Raw genomic sequence first — 23,257 nt, 5'->3', positions numbered from 1 at the left:
TGGGCACTATCAAATTTTAAAAAGCAATGATTGTAAATGGTATTAGCTTATTTTTTGACAGAGTGTCATATTATGTAATAGCCCAGGCTAGCCCACTGAGCATTGGATGATAAGTCTGTAACACCACCGTGCCTGGGAAAGATATGCATTTGTTCTGAGAAAATACTCAGAGATGCCCACCGGAAGTATGTACACATTTGTTTTCCTAATGATTAACGAAAACTTGAAACGATCTGCTCACCGGTAGAAGACTGGAAGGTTCTGCAAGGCCATATGGCAGTTACCAGCATATTTTAACGACAGGAATATGTTCGCATTTGTGAAAACGAAAACAGGTTAAAAATAGAGAGCAGGCAGATTTTCAACCCTACCTCCTGTCACTGCGCCTTGTGTGGATTGCTTCCTCTCGACCCAGCCTTGCCTGTTGTTGTGTGATGGCGCTGTTATTTGCCTTGTGACATTTTGTTGGGATCAAAAGAGAGGAAGCGCGTCAAGAGTTGATCCTAATGCCTGGCACATGCTAAGCCTGATAATGTGACCCCAGGGGCTTGTTAAGGGACTTATCTCCAGGGGGAGTTCTATTATTTGTTTTCTTTTATGGTTTCTGTGGTTTCTACATTTTTTGCAGTAAGTCAAATCTTCAGCAGAAGAAAAACCTTTTTTTTTTTTTTTTTTTTAAGAAAGAGAGTTGATGTGAAATGTTTCTAGGTGAAAGATCACGGAGCAGGACTCCATTTGTTAATATTTACACTGAGTGACAGCGCTCACAGGCTCTAGTCAAGGGGGAAATCTCAGTCATACTCTAATCTTTTTCCTTAAGTGTTCTACCGTATAATTTTCTTGACTATCCCACTCTGCCCACCAGTGCTTATCTCCTTCTGTTTGCTTGGGTGCCTCTTACTTTTCCAGGATCCTTTGTATCTTTTTGCTTCATTCTTGCTGGTCAAAGTCATGGCCGTCCTTCAGCTAAGGTACCCTTTCTGAAAGGGAGTCTGAGAACCAGGCTCTCTTTAGATTCTCCTATTCCCTCAAAGTCTTTTTTTTTTTTTTCTAGAGCTGAGGTCCGAACCCAGGGCCTTGCGCTTGCTAGGCAAGTGCTCTACCACTGAGCTAAATCCCCAGCCCCTCTGAAAGTCTTTTATAACAAACATTCGATGGCAAGCATCTAACTATCCAGGCCTCGGGCCTCCTGCTTCCACTGCGCTTTGCCTCCAGTTGAACTGAGAGAACATTCTCTCCTGGGAGAGATTCATCCCCGCTGGCGACGGCGGCACTCTGATGTTTACACGAAGCACTCAGGCTGAACCATGTCCGTACACGCCACAGTCGGAATCGGACATGATTTCAAAACCGCCCTGTCTTCGTTTTCAATCAGCGCACTCAGGAGTTGCTTTGGGGCCTGTCTTTTGTCCTAGCCTCACCCTTACTCAGCGCTTCCAGCCTTTGCACACACCAGGGCTCTTCTGATAGTTTAGGACACTGGGAGTAAATAGAAACCCAGAGTTAATTTTACCTCTAGCAGGAACGGCCCACTGCTGTGCTCCTCTCTGTCAGACTGGGCTCCCGGTACTGGTACTGATGCTTGGAGCTGTGCAGCAGCTTTCCAAGCACACCGTGCTGGGAACCTCCTGACATACCCAGATAGACACCCACCCCACCCCACCCCCGCCTGTTGCAGCAGACTCCTCACAGGTATCGGGCCACCAGACCTGTGATTACATGGTCCGTTCTTGAGATCTCAAGATGGTGTTTTCCCATTTCCCAGAAGCGCCCTCTTCATCATCTGGAACTCTCCATGCCTAGAGAAGGCCCACTCCCCCCTCCTCGGAGAGCGTCTACGGATATACTTAAAGCCATTGCATATTCATTTCTCTTGTTTGTCTTTCTTGCTCTGTATTTCTGTGTTATTGTTGGGACTTAGGTTTAACACTACATTTCTTTTTGCTTCCTTTTATGTTTCTTTCTGGGTCAACTTCCTTTTAGAGTGGTTTCCCTCTGGGAAGAGCTGTACTGAATTTGCATTTGCACAAATTCAGGTGTCTGGGGGAGTGGCTGGTAAATATAAATATATATATCTCACACACACACACACACACGCACACACACACACATACACACACACACACACACACATACACACACACACACACACACACACACATACACACACACACACACATACACACACACACACACACACACACACACACACACACACACCCCGAGTGAGACAAGGGTCAAATGTCTGGTGTACTGTGCATCATAGACAGCATTTTGATTTTCTTCATGTTACTGTCTCAGTCCCGGGAACCACAGCAACTTACTTTGTACTTTCTCAACTTGACACTGCCCTTCCATGTGAGAACTCAAGTAAATGAGCCACAAATGTGCTTATTAGGCATGCAGACACATCCTCGGCGGCTGTCAGTTCAGCAGAACAAATTAATTAGTTGAAATTAACTTTCTTGGTACCAAAGAAAAATCAGCCTCTCTTTGGAATTCACTGTGCTGATGATGGAAAACAAGCCCGAGAGCAGCGGTGCCAGCCCCTCCCCTTCTGCCATCTGGAACAATGGATGTGCCTCATCAGCTCCGGGTCCTGCTACCCACCAGGTCTTCCTCGCCTCTCCCCGTCTTTACCTTTGCAAGAGGATACAGCACATGTCACCCTCTTCCCCACCTCTCCCGTCCCCCCTTTGCAGTTCTGAGCTTCCTAATACACAACTTCCCGTTTTGTTACCTCTAAATGTTAAAAACTGTACCTATTAGAATCTTTTTTTACCGATTTGCCTATTTTAATACATTTTAATTAGAGTAGAATTATATCATTAAATGAAGAAAAAAATTAAGAAGGCAACAGTGTCCTCTTACATGAAGTATAAATCCCCAGGGTGGAATAATGAAGTAATAAGTACACAGAAAGATCATAAAACCCGAAGTGTATCATGTTAAAGCTCTATCTAGCTGCTGTCCCAGTCCTCTCTCAATGGAGGTGAACATATTCTTGCATTTTTCCACAAAGTATTTTAAATACGATATATGCGAACATACAAAAGTGGAAAAGGGGGCGACAGAGAGATGGCTCAGTCGTTTATAGAATACTTGTTGCTCTTTCAGAGGATGTGGGTTCGATTCCCACCACCCACATAGTGGCAACTCACAGCTGTTTGTAACCCCAGTTCCAGAGACTCCAACACATTTTTCTGACCACCACAGGAACCAGCCACACACATGGTACATATACATATGTGCATGCAAAATGCTCTTGCCAATAAAATTTTTAAAAAAAGTTGAAGTGGTTATTTGTATATAGTTTCTATTTATATGCAAGGATACTAAGAAAACCACTCTAGGTTTTTATTTTTATTTTTTGTGTTTTGTATATGTGTATAATATATATGTATATATATGTGTGTGTGTGTGTGCGCGCGAATGAATGTGTAGCATGTGTGCCTATGTGTATATATGTTTCCATGTATATAGACACACATGTATGTGTCTATGTATGTGTGTTCGTGTGGAGGCCAGAGGTTGATGGTGAGCGTCTTCCTTGATCACTTTCTACTTTAATTGCTTGAGGTAGGGTCGCTCACTGAACTCAGGAGCCACCACCACCCTGGACCTTTTGATGCTGGGATTACAGGTGGGCCACTATGTCCACCACAGCCCTTCCCTCAAGCCATGCTTTATTCTCTGTAGCTGTTTCATGGAATTCTATTATGTGGACAACCCATTTCCTTATTGTTGACAGCCATTAAGATTTCCCCCAACTTGACATCCACAGTTTTGGACACAGCTGGAAACATCTGCATCCACATCCTACTCATCCTCAACTGCATCTACAGAGGATACTAACATTTCATTTCTCTTGGTGATTTTTTTCTATGTTGTGTTCTAAAAACTAAAATTTGGTCCACTAAGACGAATGTCCCCAATTCTCCATCAGGTTTTTTTCTGGGTTTTGTCAATATGGTTGAAATATTTTTGTCTTGTTTTTGATTCCTGTATCTCTGGGTGAAGATGAGAATAGCATTGACCTGACAGATAATCTCTAGTTTTCCTGTGCACTGCCTATTCTTAGCCTTCCGCCTCCTCTGCGTGGTTGTTTTCTTCTCCTTGCTGGTTGGTTCAGGTCTTCAGTTGCCTTTTCAGGCCCCAACCTAAAACAGCTATCAAGCCACCGAGTCTCACATCAACTTTAATATCCGCTGTGTATGACTGGGTCTGTGTTTTCTTCTCACTTAGTCACAAATATCCTTCCCCTAAAATAGGATCTGCAGTAGAGCAAGGAGCTCATCTGTCTTGTGTGCCGCCATAGAGCTGTCACATCTATCTGAGCCCGGCTCAGTTCAAGGCACTCAGATATTGTGTTCAATGAAAAAATGGAACACATCAAATTAGCTCATACATGTCACAAATATTTATTTGTTCCCATTTTACCTACTTTAAATCTGACTTATGATATTTTATCAAAGTGGAAGCTACGGATTTCTATTCAGCTGAGTTTATCGGCTTGTTTCCTTCTGTAACTTTCTTCACTAATTTTAAAAATTTACCTGTATTTCTTTTGAAGATGTTTATGATTTCATCTTTTAGGTCCACAGCTTAGACTGCTATAAAATTTATTTGTGTTTATTCGATGAAGGATCTAATTTTGATTTTTCTTAGTAGTTGCTCAGCCTGTTACCCTTCCCTGAACTGCCCCCTGGACAGGTGCAGCGCAAGTCTGCATGACCACATTTCCACATGCATCGGGGCTCTTGACAGATCTATTTCTTTCTCACTTGTTTTCTTTTCACATTATTTTTTTGTGGCTATGATTACATTCTTGAGTTTATTTCCTAATAAATTCCACAACAATTTTGTTCATATCTAGTCTCTTTCTTCTCATTTTCCACGGAAATGGGCAATACATGATCATATATATGTGTGTGTGTGTGTGTGTGTGTGTGTGTGTATTATATACTATATATATAGTATATATAAATGTTTCCAAGAACAAAAGAATAGATAAGGAGATCAGGGGACTACAGCTAAAAGAAAAAGAATTCTTATTTAATTTCTTTTTGGAGGGTGAGATTCAACCCAGAACCTCAGACATGACTGGCCAGTGTTCTACACAGAGTCACACTTCTAGATCCTTAGCAAAGATGTAGCTGGAGAGTAGCTGGCAGGTGATAAAGGACTGGGCAAGGCAGAAGAAGGCAGAACTCACATGCAAGAAGCAGGAAGACACAAACCGATTGAAGTGCAGGATGCAGAGGCATGTGGCACCTCCAAAGGTTGGCGTTAAAAGACAACTAATTAGTTATGCAATGCAAAGATCACATACACAGCGACACCAGGCAGACTCAGCAGGTTGTATTTATGTATTTATGGATATGTATGTAGCAATGGTAATCAAGGACTGTGAGGAGGGAGGCATGGAGGGTGGAAGAGGGAAAGGACGTGGAGTTGGAGTGAAGAACAGGAAGGGGGAAGTGATGTAGTTAGATTTTAATTAAAATTTTTTAAAAATGTAAGAAACACAACAAAACAACAAAAAAACAAGAGGATAGCTATGAGAGCCTGAGGCCCTCTCCGCCACCACATGGAATGTGAGAGAAGTGTCTAGAAATGAGAATGGGCTATGTGACCAGGGGGAGGGGGGTGTGGTGGAGGGGGGTGTGGTGGAGGGGGGTGTGGTGGAGGGGGGTGTGGTGGGGGGGTGTGGTGGGGGGGTGTGGTGGAGGGGGGTGTGGTGGGGGGGGTGTGGTGGAGGGGGGTGTGGTGGAGGGGGGTGTGGTGGAGGGGGGTGTGGTGGGGGGGTGTGGTGGAGGGGGGTGTGGTGGAGGGGGGTGTGGTGGGGGGGTGTGGTGGAGGGGGGTGTGGTGGAGGGGGGTGTGGTGGAGGGGGTGTGGTGGAGGGGGGTGTGGTGGAGGGGGGTGTGGTGGAGGGGGTGTGGTGGAGGGGGATGTGGTGGAGGGGGTGTGGTGGGGGGGTGTGGTGGAGGGGGTGTGGTGGAGGGGGTGTGGTGGAGGGGGGTGTGGTGGAGGGGGGTGTGGTGGAGGGGGTGTGGTGGAGGGGGGTGTGGTGGAGGGGGGTGTGGTGGAGGGGAGGGGATTGAGATTCCTGTGAACATAGTAATACAGACATCAATCTCATTCCATGATAGGAAATAAAATTATTATAACCAAAATTAATAAGTGGGATATAAATGTTTATTGCAGAGATAATTTAAACAGATAAGTGTGGACTCAAGAGGAATTGAGAGAAGATGGAGACAAAGGAGGGGGCAACAGCTGGTGTGGCATCAGTATTAGCCTGGAAAGAGCTAGTATGTGCTTCTCATACCTGGATTTATTTTTTGAAAACAGGGTCTTAATGGGTAGCCTAGGCTAGCCTCAGACTTAGTCTTTAGGCCCCAGCCTTCCAAGGGCTAAGATCACCGACCTGTGCCGCTATGCCTCACTATTTGACAGAGTGTTAAAACTGTGTATACATATCGGTGTTAATAAAGAAGAAGGGACAGGACATGTTCAGGGGTAGAGCACCCACATAGCATATCCATGACCCCGAGTTTGGTCCCCAAGGGGGAATTATGTAATTAACAGATTAAAAGAAATAGAAGAGCTTATGTCATTGTGGAAAATTGAGAACTCCAGCATTAAGCTTGGCATCTGGATCTTGGGAAGCATTGAATGGTGAATATTACACATTATTTTTTAAAAAATCTCCATTTTCTCTTATTAACTGGGAATGAGGATGAACTAATGTGCAGTAGGAACTGGGAGGTGACAAATTTAACCATAATGTGTAAGAAAGGAGTGTTATTTTCTTTAGAGAGGAGAAGAGCTTTGAATGAAGTTTAAAAGAAAATGTCAGTATGAATTTTTAGTTTATGTGAGACTTTTCACCTAGAAATGTGATGGTTCTAAAACACCAGCCATGGCCACAGCTGTTCGTTGGTACACATTTGTCAGGACATGACAACATAGTCTCTACCAGAGCATCTCTCTAGCTCAAGGACTGGCTTATGACTTGAGCCTAGTACTTTTTCTTTTCTTTCTTTCTGTCTTTCTTTCTTTCTTTTTCTTTCTCTTTTGTTTATCTTTGAAATAGGATTAAAATTTGGTCTGCCTGAAGGTAGATGATGGGTATTCAGGAAATCTTGGCTTCCGTCCTGTGGTATGACACTATAAACGGAGCATCTGTGTCTGCAAAAAGTAACTACTTCCAAGAAGACATTCAGAATAGTTGAAACTAGAGACTCACAGTCATGTGATGCAGTTGAAGCCAAGATGCCCCCCAGCCCCCAGCCCCCACATCCTCACACCCCCACACCCCCACACCTTAACCCCTGGAGCCTAAAGTTCTGGTATCAGGAGAAATAACTATTAAAAAATAGCTGTAACTGTTCAACGTTAGGGGAGAACTTATTCTCCAAGGCTGAGAACGCTTTGCCAACAGAATTACACTGCAGAAACTGGGTCCAATATTTACTTTTAAGTTGCAATGGATTTTTACTAGGAAAGAAATGTTACAGAAATGCTCAGAAATGGTATTGCGTGATGTGCTTAAAGGAACTAATTTGATTTGTTCTTCTTTGTAAGACACAGATGAGTTTGAGTCACAATGTATTTTCTTCTTCGTATGTTGTACATCTTGGTCTAATTTCTTGACCATGCACATTGGCTTTTTAATCTGACAATTTTACACTCACGGGGCTATTCTATTAGACTAAGCTGCAATTATTTTTGCTACCTACTTATACAAGGAAAATAATTTCATGTCTAAATAGATTTAAGTAGGAGTTTCAGAAGTGAAATATACACCAGCTAAGGTTAAATGTGTAATTGATTTGGGTGCCTTCGGTACAACCGTGTTAATTGAAAACCATATCTTAAAACTTTTATTGTTCCTAGAATAAATTACTGGAAACTAAAGGACAGCACCAAGAGGAAGAAAGAGCCCAAATCCATCAAGCTGAGCACTGGAGGTATAACTGGCCAATAAAACGAACATCCTTGGTAAAATCAATTACTTATAAAGTTTTGTTGCATTTGGGGAAAACATTAGAGCAGCATTGAATAATGTTCTGGAATCCATATCACCTCTAAATCATTGTTAATGTGTCACGTGTGTGTGTCTGATATGCCAACTGCTACATATCTATGCATATATTCACTTGTATATATATAGATGTGCACGCACAGAGAACAGCCACTCTTATTGGATTAAGGATGTTCAAACTCATATGAGAAGAGCAAATCATGGGGTTGGAGAGAGAGCTTAGTGGCTAAGAGAACTTCTTGCTCTTACTGAACACGCGAGTTGAATTCTCAGTGTCCACATCGGCAATCCACACTTTCCTATAGCCCCTATTCCAGGGAATCTGAACCCCCACTGGCTTCTGTGGGCACCTGTACTCATGTGAGCATGCATGCACTGGATTAAATGAAGAAGGCTGGACCACACCTCCTGTTTGTCCCCTTCCGTGCAACAGAGCATAGCATCCCCCTGAGACTACATGACACTCTTTGTAAATGACTTTGGAGTTAGTGGATTGATATAGATGGTTGGACCCCAGGGCTTGGGCACAAACACTTGGGGAGAAGCTCATTAAAGATATTTTATGTTGACTAACACATTAGAACGGGGGGGGGGGGGGGGAGAACTCTAGTAGAAGCAACAAGTAATTTTTAACAGTTTGAGAACACTTTGTTTTCTAGATTATACATAATTACAATAGTTCTCCCTTTCCTTTCCTCCCTTCAAACTCTCCCATATATGCCTTGTTCTCTCTCAAATTCATGTTTTCTTTTTTAACTGATATTACACATATATACATATGTGTATATGTCATGAATACATGTATATGACATAATACATACTATATACCATGTATTATATTCTATTTATCCACACTTCTTAGATTAAGGACATTCAAATTCATTTGAGAGGACTGAATCATGGGTTTGAAGAGATATATTAGTGGTTAAGAGAACTTTTTGCTTTTAGAGAGGACCCAAGTTGAATTTTCATAACATATATTTTGTAATATATAATATATGTATCAATACACATATATACATACATATTATATATATATATATACATATTATATAGATAGATATATATATTCCTAAATATAACCTGTTCAGTCTGTATAGTGTTACTTGTATGTAAGGTGTATTTATTTATTTATTTATTTATTATGTATACAGTGCTTTGCCTGCTTGTACCCCTGCAGGCCAGAATAGGGCATCAGATCACATTATAGATGGTTGTGAGTCACCATGTGGTTGCTGGGAATTGAACTCAGGACCGTTGAAAGAGCAGTCAGTGCTCTTAACCACTGAACCATCTCTCCAGCCCTTGTATGTACGTTTTTAGAGCTGACCGTTGGATATTAAATAACCATTCAGCATGCTCCTCTCCAGGCTGACTATTTCTCCCACACTCAGCATCCCTTAGTTGTTTGTAATTCTTTGTGTAGGGTTGAGGTCTCTTGGACTTTTCCCCCATGCATTTTGACATGCCTATTGCTATCATCCTTAGTCAGCTCATGTTTGGACAGGCATGTTGGTGAGACTTTACGGGTGTATCTTCTGACATCAGTAGCCTACACAATTTCACAGCAAACATCCTGATATCAGGCTTAAGTGCTTTGAGAATACTTGGCGAGACTCGACATGACGTAACTGTTGGAACATTGCTAATAGCACCATACTGACTATCTCTGCTCTGATAGGTTCTTCCTGGGATGCTCCTGGGTGAAGTATCATCTAAGATACAGATGTAAGGGCGTTTGTGATTTAAGGAAGCATATTCTATTTGCAAGTGGATAGCTTTCTTATATACTTAACTTCTCCCATCACTGAAGTGCGGTCTTTATATTATTTTATTTGCTTATTTTTATGCTTAAGGATACTTTTCCTGCAAGTATGCCTGTGCATCATGTACATGCTTTGTACCTGTAGAGGCCGGAGGTGGGGCACCGAGTCCCCTGGGACTAGAGTTACAGATTGTTATGAGCCACCATATGGGTGCTGGAGCTCGAACCTGGGTCCTCTGGAAGCACAGCCAGGGCTCGCGACAGCTTCGCCACCTCTCCAGTCCCACCGAAGGATATTTTTGACATGTAATGGTTTCACTTTGTAAATGAGAGACTCTGGAAGATGTCCAGTGGATGCCCAGTTCTGAGGGCTCTGCTATCTGCTGGCAGGTGCTGATGTCATTTCAGTACCCTATGCTGCTTCTATGGGTCTTACAAAGTTCTATTAAAACAGCAAATGTGAGTTTATATGTCTTAATCTGGTAAGGAAAACATCAAAAGCTCATGGCGTTGACTAGGTAGTTTTGCTAGGTAAGCTGAGGGGTAGAAGGGACCCTCACTGCCTACTTATAAAGCAGGCTGTAAATTATCTAGTTATTTTTACTGGTTTTGTTCATTTTCTCTTTCAAAGTCTTTTGCTTAGAAAAGTACTGATATTGTTTTTATATATACAGTGGTTGTTATCAGTAGCCAATTATTTCTCTATATTAATTAGATTAAAAAGCCTTAAGCATCTTAAAGATAGCAGTGTATCACATTAATAGTCCCCATTGCTAATAAATTAATCTTTGATGGGTGCCAAATAAAAGTACATGCTATTTGATTAGAGGTGGAAAAGGTTGCTTTTTTTGTTACAGGAATCTTGGTTATCATTCCTTAAATTTATAGTTTATACTGCAAAATACATAAATATTGGTGGGATGGTTTGCTTTCTATACCTATTTTCTCGCTTATTGATTCTGGTGACACATAGATCCAAATTAAGCCCACCAGGAAATCTCTCTGGATAATAAACCCAGTAATCAAGTCTGAAACAACTAACCGAGCCTTTGGACACATAGTTTATGTCCCTGATCAATTTTTGAAAAGAGCTTGCATGTGTGTTGCCTTTAAAGTTTATAGAGTGCATTCATTCCCATGGCTTCATGAGATAGGCATCCAGTAACCTCTTAATGAACAAAAGTAATGGTGTCTCTTCTGCAGGAAACAGCACAAACTCTGTACTATATGCACAGTGCATAGGGCACATACATTAGGTGTGTACACCAGGTGCATGAGTTCATGTGCACAGCGCATAGGGCGCATACATTAGGTGTGTTTGCCAGGTGCATGAGTTCATGTGCACAGTGCATAGGGTGCATAAGTTAGGTGTAGGCTGGGTGCATGAGTTCATTAGAGTTCAAAAGGCTTTCTCCTTTTTAGAAGCTGACATAGAACAGTACTCAACCCTGAATTTATGATAGAAAACTTGTGGGATTTTATGTAAGCTTTTCAGTGAGTCCTGCAATGAGCATATACCTGCACCTGCACCTGCCCCTGAACCTGAGCCTGTGCAACCATTTCAGCAAGAACAGCACCTAAGACCCCCACAGAAAGCTGGCAGAGCACCGGTTCAAAGGCTTGATGAATCTGGACTGTGAGGTGAATGGTACGATGAACTTCATGGATTTATGAGAACTCAAACCATCTCTGAGTAATAGTTCTTAATCCAAATTAATCCTCAGGGAAAAAAAAACCCAGAGCACAAGTTTAGAAATAAAATGTAAACAGTCTTAAACAATGAGAGAGAGAGACAGAGACAGAGACAGAGACAAAGAGGGAGGGAGGGAGGGAGGGAGGGAGGGAGAGAGAGAGGGAGGGCGAGCAAACAGGAACCTTTCCTCCCTATTTGAATTCCTGTTGGAGATGGAGAGAAGCGAGCTGTGCACTGCCTTGGTCTGTGGCTGGGCCATTTTGTAATGGACAAGCCCTGGGTTGTTACATTAAGAATGAATGACAGGCGGGGCAGAGACAGTAAACTGGGAGTGACACTGATGGGAGCTGGAATGTTAGCCAATGGCATGAGTGAGATCAGGAAGACAGTTATCTAGGGGCCTGCAAGTGGTGGGAGGACATTGGGGAAACTGAGAGAAAGCTCTTTTTTTTCTTTATGACTGACCAAAAGCCTAGATAAAGCGGTTGGAGAGATGGTTCAGCCATAAAGTGCTTTCTGTGCAATCACAAAAATCCGAGTTTGGATCCTCAGTACCCATGTAAAATGCTAGACCCATCTATGGTCCCAGTGACTTTGTGTGATGGGGACAGAAACATGGATCACTGGGGCATGTTGGCCAGCCAGTCTAGTCAAATTGAGTAGCCCAAAGTTCCAGAAGAGACATTGTCTTTTATATATATATATATATATATATATATATATAGAGAGAGAGAGAGAGAGAGAGAGAGAGAGACAGAGAGAGACAGAGAGAGAGACAGAGAGACAGAGACAGAGAGACAGAGACAGAGACAGAGAGACAGAGACAGAGACAGAGAGAATCAGAGAGAGAGACAGAAAGAGAGAGAGAGAGAGAAATTGAGGCTAGCACCTAGCGTTGGCCTCTGGCCTCCACATATATGTGCACATACACACACACACACACACACACACACACACACACACACATACACACATGTGATAAAAACACCAGTGTGTCCACAGTCCAGAATGCCCTTGGTTGTGTTGCTCACAGGACAGTCAGGGCGGTTTCTTCTCATTAGCATTCAGTAATTTAGTAAGAGTCTTCTCAGCAGGCAGGCTGAGAGATTCTGAGTAGTGACTCAGACACGGAATCCTGCAGCGAGCCAGGCTGTGGCATTTGCATAGGTTTCTAGGGTGAAAACAGAAAGCTGAGGTGTCGCCACCACCTGGGGCGGGGGGGGGGGGGGGGGTGGAGAACTGACTTGTCTATACTCAGAGATCAAAATGATCCCAAACACAGTTGACATCTTGGCTAGCACTGAGTGCACACAGACAACCTTCATGACTGGGCCACCCACCCACCCACCCATTGTTTCCTGATTGTCTCAGAGAGTTGTGACGTGTGGCCATCCCCCAGGACCTAACCCTGCTTTCCACGGCTGAGAAGGAGGCGAATGTGTTCAGTTCTCACCTTTCCCTTCCTTCCACAAATTTGTGCTAAATAGCTGCTTAGGCTAGGTGTTGATTCTGCCCCCAAGAGAATTGTTGCCCTTCTAGTCTTACCTTTTAAGTTGCTAAGTCACTCACTGCTATTTGTCCGCCCTTCTGAGTGCCCAGCTCTACTCAGCTATGCACAGGTGACTTAGACGATGGCATTGAAATGCCCATAAGACAACTGTTTAGTATAATGATCAATTATCAAGTGAACCTCCAGGTAGTTATCTGTAGAAACAGTCACCCCATTGTATCTGTGAGTCTATTTATGGCCTTAACACACTGAGTAGGAAATACTCAGAAAAAAAATACTGTGTCTATAGCTAATGCATTGCAGCCATTTTCCTGTACCATTCTTTAAAGAATACAGTATATTAAGTCTTAAACTTTATACCCAGCACCAATACTATATTAAATACTATAAGTCATCCACAGACCATTTAAAGCTATAGGAAGATAAGTCAAGGGTAGTAGTGTGATGTCATTTTACAGAAGAGACATGAGCATCAGTGTTCATTGGTACCCACAGGCATCCCTAGAGCCATCCCTTCTTGGATACTGAAGGACAACTTGTTAGAGCATCACTATACTTGCAGCCCTTATCCCAATCTCTGTGAAAATAATTGTCTTATTAATTCAGATTTAATTTAGAATTTGGTGACTTCAAGCATGACAGAATAGCAGAGTAAGGTGTGCTTATTCTGCCTTTTGAAACCTGAACTTCTTCCTTCTCCTCACAGCCTGCTCATTTTCTTTCTGCCTTTGTCTCGTGTGATTGTCTCCCGGATGACTGACAGCGCAGTAGTGCTTTAGCAGGCAGCCTTCTGTCTTGCAGCAGTGCAGCCATAGAGCTTTCTGCCCCCCTACCCCATCCATTTAGTTCTTTCTGCTTCATTCCTTGGCTTACTTGGGTGACCAGAGCACTTGCTAAGATGACGGAGACGTAGTGGAACTCTCATGTTGAGAATTGATGCCCTTTTGGCTTGAGGCACGCCTGTACCAGCCTCAGTAAAGGACTGTTACCAGACTGCATATGTCGCTCGACAGATTTCTATAGATCTTCTCTAAGCTGCAGGGAAGAAGCAATCCCCACACCAGTTTGTACAGTACATTCGGTTCTCAAAAACCTGCCAGCCCTGCAGCGGGCTTGCTACTCATGCACATTTTTTTGTTTGTTTTAAAGGGTAAATAATGCTTTTCTGGACCGACTCCAAGGGAAAAGTCAACCAGGTGGCCTCGAGCAGTCTGGAGGCCATTGGACTATGAATAGTGCCAACAGCTGGGTGAGTTTTTTCTTTTCTCTTAAAAAAATTACTTTTCCAAGTCCAAGAATAACAATAAGTGAGCATTTAAAAAAATATGTTGAATTTCCACCACCACCATCGTCATCATCAATGTGTTCTGTGATGGGTAGTCAAGGTAGTTAATTTAGGGGAAGAGAGATTGGAGGAAAGGGGAGCTCAGGAGGAGGGGAGGAGCAGAGAGTAGAGGAGAGAAAGAGAAGGATTTCAGTTTTAGCACGTGAGGCCTGGAAGGCTTTTTATCACCTTTTGCCCAGACCCACAACAAAACAAATGAGCATTTCCCCCCAAGGAAATCTGAAGTGAAATGTGGTTATGAAAACAGTCAGCATTCTTCTCTAGTAATGGGTCCTCCCTGTGAAACCAGCACACCAAAGAAGCTAGGATTTAGCTTTTCACTACAATATGATTAAAAAAAAAAAACACCAAAACCCTATAGCCAAAGGTACTTTTGGAAGATGAAAGGTCTTTACGTATTTCTGTGGGGAAAAAAAAAACCCTGCAACTCTATGTGTTTAATGTGTTTTTGTGTACAATATATTCTTGAACCAACAACAAAACTTCAAAGTGTGTATGACTACAGTGTGTGCAGAATCACAATGTGTTTTGTAGTTTAATTAAATCTCAAGTGGATGAGGACTTAAACGTATTTGTGTGTATGTGCATATTATGTACGTGTTCATATACACATATGCATATATATTTGGAGTAAGGAAATCAAATAGATATTTCTAAATCATCAAAAACCAACAAAATAATTGAGTGCAGGGCTGGTGAGGTAGCCCAGAGGATAAAGGTATTTGTCATCAAACTTGCTCCCTGGGATCCACATGGAGAAAGAAAGAGTGTGCTACCACAACCTGTCAGCTGACCTCCACAAACATGCCGCGGCATGCCCTACCTCCAAATAAATAAATATGATTTTTTAAAAAAAGACACAAATCAAGTGCTTTTAAATCTGGAAACTGGAAAACAAATAAATTAATAAATAATTGAAGAACAAACGTTCATTGCGGATGAATCAATGTATTAGAAATCTTCTATGCGTGGCTCCTCAGAAGGCAGCTAGAAGTTAAATTTGATAGCTATTATTAATATATACATATTAAAGATAATTGACCATAAGCAACTTGTAAAGACTGTACCTTGGATGAGTCTATTCTATCCACAGTGTAATTTAATCTGCTCTGCTGTGGCATTCAGAATCTGGACAATGTGAAAAAGAGTGAACACATTAGCAACTCGGTGTCTGTGTTGTGTGATGGAATACACACAGTGCTGACTCATCCATGGGAATATGTGAGTAGGAGTCATAAGAAAACATATACTGGGGAATCAAATTTGTTCAGGACTTGAAATTTCACTATTGACTTTTCATTTCACCACCACTTAACAACTTCTAACATCTAGAGAAAGCATCCAGGATCCAGGGGCAGACAGGGGCACACGTGAGTGCATAGCAAGTGGGATTCAGCCAAGGGCTCCCCAGTGACTATTGGGGAGTTGCTTAGAGAATGGTTTATAAAATTGTTGTTTAGACTCAAAAGGTCAAAGAGAAGACCACCATATTCTAATGACATAATGGTGGCAATGATTGGGTCAAAATTTTTTAATAGGACAGACACATCCAAATCCAAGGTGGTTATTGACTCTTCTCTTATTTGAAAGAACCAATGACAGAAAGGTGAGGATGACTGTAGACTCCCCTCCTCAATGTCTACTCACACAACATCATCTACCCTGCTCAATTAAGGACCAGTCTCTCTCTTACCTGATGGGACACTGTGTTCTACTTCTCATTGCTACACTTCTCTCCTGGATTACCAAACATTCCATCAATGGAGAGAAGCCCACCAGTGTAGGTAATTTGCTGCCTCTGACCTAATTTCTTACTTTCTGAAAGGCTACCTCCTCTGTAGCTCAGGCTGGTGTGGAGGCTCTCCATCATCCTGCCTTTTCTCAGTGCTTCGGGTTACGGGTGTCCACCATCTTTGTCTGCCTCTATTTTTTATGTTAAGTGCCCTCTACCAGTGGATGTTGTTGTTGTTATAGTTGTTGTTTGTTTGTTTGTCTTGTATGATCTTTTCATGGCCACTGATCATGTTTGCAGTGAGGAAATCCATGGCTACTCTTCAGTTTCTATTTCTATCTCTGGCCTCTCAAAACTTGACAAAGTAAATCTTTTCCCCCTTCAAAATTATGTATTTGCATGGCTTCTAGGATACTCTACTATCCCGAGATCCCACATAGCTCAATGTCTATTTCTTTCCCTTCTCCTTTCCCAAATCTCCTGTACCACAGGGAAGCCACATCAATACCCGAGGGGCCTTGTTCTGCTTGAAGAAACTAACTACCTTCTATGTGCCTTCTACTCCTATATTTCTACTCTCAACCTCATCCTTTTCCTCTAGACTTGCACATACATTTGGGTCTCCCAGGGTATAAATGGGCATTTCAACCTCCATATGTCTAAAACTTAATTTTAAATATTTTCAGTCCAGTAATTCCCAACAGCTTTACTGAAGTCGTCCTCTGCCTCGCCTCTCCCAGTGCAGTTCTAACTCCTGACAGTCACTCCCTACATTGCTTTCTTACATTCACAGTTACATATACGGAATCTGTTCTCAGTAGGAGAACAGCAGAGGTCATACCTTGTCAGTTTTCTCTTTAAGAACCCTCCAGGGGCTCATAGAATTCCTTTGTCACTTGGAGCAAGAGCTGGGATCCTATACATGGCCTCACGGCATGCTGCCTGAGGTGGACGCTCTTGCACCTTCTGGCTCTTTTCTGTCATGGATCTCTCTGCCTGTATTAGCATCCTTGTGGGTATTTAAAAATGTTGTGACACTGACTACCTCAGCTAAGGGCCTTTATACATCTTCTGCCTTTACATATTTCTTCAAAGTATTTGTGTCATTCGTTTTCCTTCAAGAGCTTTCTTGAATTCCATCATCATAATAGGATTACCTTGGCTGTTCTCCTGTAAGACTTTCAGTACCCTCCCCACATCCCACTTTATTTTCCCATAACATTCGTCCTTTTCTACCATACTTTCCTAACACATCTATTTATACATTTGGATGATTGTTTTTAACCTCTCTGAACACAGGATGGGTCTCTTGGGTTGTTTTGTTCACTGATGTACTCCCAAACAAGAAACCATGACTAGAACCTACTGCAAACACTTGAGAACAAGTCGTCAAGATTTTACATTATGAGCACAACAAAAGATTTAGGCAAACACTTTGATATAGCAAAATGAATAGGTATTGAATTTAAAATAGCTGTGTAGGAAGCATTTGCTAAAATAAGAATGAGACTTGGAATAATGAACAAATCCAAACACAATTAAAGAGAGCCAAGGAGCTGGAGAAATAGAGAAATAGCTCAGTTAAGAGTGCTTGCTGCAGACTGGGCGTGAAGGTGCACTCCTTTAATCCCAGCACTCGGGAGGCAGAGGCAGGCAGATCACTGTGAGTTCAAGGCCAGCCTGGTCTACAAAGTGAGTATAGGACAGCCAAGGCTACACAGAGTAACCATGTCTTAACCAAAAAACCGACACCCCCCCAAAAAAGGAATGCTTCTTTCCTTAGAGAGTCCAGACCCACCTCCTAGGGATGGTCCTACCCACAGTGGACTGAGCTCTCAGACACCAATTAGCAATTAAGAAAATGTCCCACAGATTTGCCCATTGACAGAGTCAATTCCTCAGCTGAGGTTCGCTTTCCCTAAGTATGTCAAGTTCACAACTGACTCTAAATATGACACCTGGTATATCATAAAACAAACCATAAGAAAAAAATTCTACTAAAATAATATATCTCATAAATTCTGTATCATCATTTATATAGATACAGAGAAAGTGTTTGATGAACTCAAGTGTCCATTTGTAGTCAAAACTTTTATTAAAGGAGGAATGTAGGGGAGGTTTCCTTGTTTAATAATGTCAGAACTCTATAATAAAAATTTAATGAAAACCTTTCATTAAATTATATATAAGTATTGAAAAGAAAAGCCAATATATGAAATTACATCACATACGATGCAATCATCTACACAGAAATCCCAAATAATTTGTATTTATATCAGGACAAGTAAGGGCTCACCAACATTGACTTATATAGAATCAGTATATAAAGCCTATATTCATTTCTATACGTTTGGAGCAAACAACAAAACAGTACAGAAAGAGGCTCCAGGGAAATGGAATAAATAACTGGTAAGTTATACCTTCTTCATGGAGAAGAATGAGTTCCCAGTCTATGGGTTATCTATGTGTCCAAAGCAAAGAGTCATGAAGAGTTGAAGAGAAGGACACATACACAGGAGAACTTTATGTAGGATGGCTCACAGTTGGTATGGCCAGGCCAAGCATGTATGTGCAGTTTTGAAGTATGATGAAGTCATGGAGAACACATCCCTGGGGGGAAAATGGATGCTGTAGCAGATGCTTTGGGGACCATTGACTACCTAGCTAAACTAGATTCCTTCTTGACACCATGCATGGAAATCACCTCCAGGAGAATCCAAGCTTAAAGAGAGAGAGAAAAAAAAAACCTTTTTAAGTTTTAGAAGAAAATTCAAGACATTATTAATAAAATTGAGCTTGGAAAGGATTTTACATGACCCAAAATATAAACCAAAAAAGAAAAAGTAGCTAGAGCTGCATTAAAATTTAAAACATCTATTCCTTGAAGGATCCCAACTCAAAGCCAGAAGAGAATACCAGAAACTGGACCTTTATTCTGGATGTATTTTGTGAATACCAAACAGACTAAAGTTAATATATATGGTATATTACAAATGGGGCATTTAGTTAAAAGTGAATGGATGGCAATTGGGCCTCCCTAAGGAATGTGAGAGAAGAGCTGTACCCCTAATGATGGATGGGGCTGGGAGGAAACACAGGAGCCAGTAGGAAGCCAGTGGCAGAGAAAAAAAGGAAGAAGTCTGAAAACAAGGAAATATGGTACAATCCACAAAAAGGGTAGTTCCTTGAAATGTCATGTAGATTCTTGGGCAGGAGGCTCCTGCTAAGTGTATGTTGGAATGACAGGCTGGATTGATTTTTTTTTCTTAAACTTTTATTTCATCATAGTTTGAAATTGATCCATGTTTATAGTTATTTTTCAACAATTTTAAGTTACCTATATATTTTTTTAAATTCATTTTTATTTAGTAAAATTTCAAATAAGTTTTCATGAGGCATCTAATTAATGTTGAATATATGGAAAGTCACTGTAAATTATATTTTAAGTTACAATACTAGGCAAGACTTTACGGGACACTGACATATCTCTAAATGCATTATCTTACAGGGCAGTTAAGACCTTGACATGGCCTCTGAGTTTCCTAGAGGGCTAACAAACCAACAATCATCTAGATCCCAAGCATACTGTGGCCCAATATTATACAAGGCTGATGCTTTGAACGTGGGAGAGGTGGGGACTCCTTAGTCCATCTGTCAACCTCAAGATCCCCTTAGTAGTCACCTTCATGGTGAATAATCCAGTGTGACTCCCCTTAACACATTTCCATTCCAGTTCTTTTTCTCAGATTCTGTCCTTGCTGGGGGAGGTGTCAACAGTCATGAACCCTAATATTTGTGACCCATGTTGGCACAATCACTAAGATTTCACTGGATAAAACATCATAGTCTCACCAAAGACCATGCACCACAACTTAAAAATTAAACTCATTTTACTGGGACTTCAGTCATTAAAAACAAAACAAAACAAAACAAAACAAAACGTTACTTTAGTGTCTCTCACTATGACAGCCTTCGGGAACTTCATTTTGGATTATGCCAGCTCTGGGTTTTGTATTGCTGTTTGTGTTCATTTATGTTTTTGTTTTATTTCAGGCTATATGAGAAAGAGTCACTTACATCTGGCCTTCATCAGCTGACCTTGGAATCCCTCGTGAGATACATTTCCTTAATGCGACTTTGTTTGGCTTCAGTCTTAATTCCTCAACTTCAACTGCCCACCCACTCAACCGAGCAGTTGTGGGCAGCCAGTTTCTCTCTGCACTGAGTTATGCATGGACTCAGAGACTAATTTCTGACTTGTGTTTATAACCTCTACCACCAGCATAATGTTACCTTATTTTTCCTAATTAGTCCTGCCTCTTATTAGAAGGATAATTAGAACAATGTTAGTAAAATACTGAAAGGAAATCGCGAGACATTCAGGGCAGTAATAGCTTGGATGCTGTAGGCTTGTGTCTTTCTAACAGACTTTTTTTTCTTTACTAATGCTTACATCAGGTTTGGGGATGCTTTGGGGTCTTTTTCAATTCCTACTTTCTTAACCTAGGCTACAAATGTGACCAAAATGAGATCTCTTGTACTTTAATAGACAAATTTATAAATAAAATTTGAACTACTTCTGTATAAATGGGTCATTTTTATTATACTTTCTATTTTAAATTTTTATTTAATTAGTTTATTCAGACTACAACTCAATTGTTATCCCATCACTTGTATCTTCCTGTTCCTCCCTCCCTCCCACTGTCACCCTATTCCCCTCCCCTAGACCTATGACTGAGGGGGACCTCCTCCCCCACTATATGGTCATAGGCTATCAAATTTCATCTTGGTAGCCTGCTTATTCTTTCTTTGAGTGCCACCAGGTCTTCCCACCAAGGGGGGGGTCATCAAATATGGGGCACCAGAGTTCATGTCAGAGTCAGTCCCTGCTCTCCACATAACTGTGAAAAATGTCCTGTCCATTGGCTAGTCAGAGTAAGAGTTCGATGTTTACTACTTGTATTGTCCTTGGTTAGTGCAATAGTTTGAGCAGAACCCCCTGGTCTAACAGTTTCTCTATCTTATTGATTTTCTCAAAGAACCAGCTTCTGGTTTTGTTGATTCTTTGAATTGTTTTTTTTTTTTTTTGTTTGTTTGTTTCTAATTTATTGATTTCAGCCCCGAGTTTGATTATTTTCAGACGTCTATTCCTCTTGGGTGTTTCTGATTCTTTTTTCCCCTAGGGATTCCAGATGTGTCATTAAGTTGCTTGTGTGGGAGTTTCCAGTTTCTTTATAAAAGCACTTAGTGCTATGAATTTTCCTCTTAGCACCGCTTTCAATGTGTCCCACAAATTTGATTAGGTTGTTCCTTCATTTTCATTGAATTTCAGGAATTTCCTTCTTTATTTCATTCCTGACTCAGGTGTCATTAAGTAGAAAGTTGTTTAGTTTCCACATGTGAGTAGGCTTTTTATTGTTTCTGTTGTTGTTGAAGTCCAGCCTTAGGGCATGGTGATCTGATAAGATACAAGGTATTATTTCAATCTTTTTATATCTGTTGAGGCTTGTTTTATGGTCTACTATGTGATCAATTTTGGAGAAGGTTCCATGGGGTGCTGAGAAGAAAGTATAGTCGTTTGTGTTTGAGTGGAAAGTTCTGTAAACATCTGTTAGATCCATTTGATTCATGATGTTGGTTAGTGATGTTATTTCTCGGCTTAGTTTCTGTTTCAGTGACCTATCCTTCAGTGAAAATGGGGTGGTGAAGTCTCCCACTATTTTTGTCTGGGGATCGATGAGTGGTTTAAGCTTTGTTAATAGTTCGTTTACAAATGTGGGTGCCCTTATATTGGAGCATAGATGTTCAGAATTGTGATATCATCTTGGTTGATTTTACCCTTGATGAGTATGAAGTGTCCTTCCTCATCCCTGGCTACACCAGCTTGCTTCTTGTGACCATTAGCTTGAAATATTTTTTCCCAGCCTTTTACCTTGTGGTAATGTCTGTCCTTATGGGTGAGATGTGTTTCTTGGATGCAGAAGAATGTTGGGTCATGTTTATGCATCCACTCAGTTAGTCTGTGTCTTTTTTTATTGGAAAATTGAGACCATTGATGTTGAGAGGTATTAACGATCAGTGACTGTTAAGTCCCTTAATTTTTCATGTTGCTTACAGTAGAGAGTTTGCGTGGTTGTGTTTTTGTGATGGTGTAGTTATCTATTTCCTATGTAGTTTTGGTTGTAACTTGTCCCTTTGGGGTGGAGTTTTCCTCCTAGTAACTTTTGTACAGCTGGATTTGTGTATAGATACTGTTTGAATTTGTTTTTGTCATGGAATATTTTGTCTTCTCTGTCAATGGTTATTGATAGTTTTGCTGGATATAGTAGTCTGGTCTGGCATCTGTGGTCTCTTAGGGTTTGCAGGAACTCTGTCCAGGCCCTTCTGGCTTTTATGGTCTCTGCTGAGAAGTTGGGTGTAATTATGATAGGTTTGCCATTGTATGTTACTTGGCCTTTTTCTCTTGCTACTTTTAATATTTTTTCTTTGTTCTGTATATTTTGTGTTTTTATTATCATGTGGTGGGAAGATTTTCTTTTCTGGTCTATTCTATTTGGTGTTCTGTAGACCTCTTGTATGTTTGTATACATCTCCTTTTTTAAATTGGGGAAATTTTTTTCTATGACTGTGTTGAAGATATTTTCTGGGCCTTGGAGTAGGGTCTCCCTTCTTTCCTCGATACCTATTATTCTCAGGTTTAATTTTTTTCATGGTGTTCTTGATTTCTTGGATATCTTGTGTCAGGAATTTTCAGATTTAGCATTTTCTTTGATGCTTGCTTTGTGTTCTAAAATTGTATCTTCCAGTCCTGAGATTCGTTCCTCCATTTCTTGGATTTAGAGAAGGTCACCTCTGTGTTGCTTGCCTTCCTCTCTAGGCTCTCTCATTCTTGTTTCTTCTGTCTGTGTCTTTATCATTGTATCCATTTTCATCTTCAGATCTTGAACTGTTTTATTGATTTCTTTTATCTGATTGTTTGTGTATATCTAAGATTCTTCCATTGCCCCTTTATAGGCCTTTAGATCTCGAATTGTTTTATTGATTTCCTTCATCTGGTTGTTTGTATTTTCCTGAATTTTTTCCAATGCCTCTCTATAGGCCTCTTTTATGTCTTCCACCTGTTTGGCTGGAAGATGCCATATTGTTTCGGCTTTGGTTAT

The 23,257-nt window shown here is 41.1% G+C and overlaps 1 protein-coding gene across 4 annotated transcripts in view; it reads left to right on the top strand.

Annotated features, from left to right (window-relative positions):
- Window positions 1–20,679, top strand: part of EPSTI1 (epithelial stromal interaction 1) — a 103,137-nt gene extending 82,458 nt beyond the window's left edge. For all 4 annotated transcript variants that reach the window (XM_084767963.1, XM_084767965.1, XM_084767964.1 and 1 more), the window contains 3 exons: window positions 7,905–7,978; window positions 14,170–14,269; window positions 20,151–20,679. In XM_084767963.1, coding sequence (XP_084624089.1) covers window positions 7,905–7,978; window positions 14,170–14,269; window positions 20,151–20,159 — 183 coding nt within the window. In that variant the 3' untranslated portion in view covers window positions 20,160–20,679. The remainder of the gene's footprint in view (window positions 1–7,904; window positions 7,979–14,169; window positions 14,270–20,150) is intronic.
- Window positions 20,680–23,257: the final 2,578 nt, after the last annotated feature.

Source organism: Acomys minous (genome assembly GCF_964271855.1).
Source record: "Acomys minous genome assembly, chromosome: 18".
Classification (NCBI taxonomy): Eukaryota; Metazoa; Chordata; class Mammalia; order Rodentia; family Muridae; genus Acomys; species Acomys minous.
The sequence above is the reverse complement of the archived record's forward strand: the minus strand, read 5'-3'. Positions and strand labels throughout refer to the sequence as shown.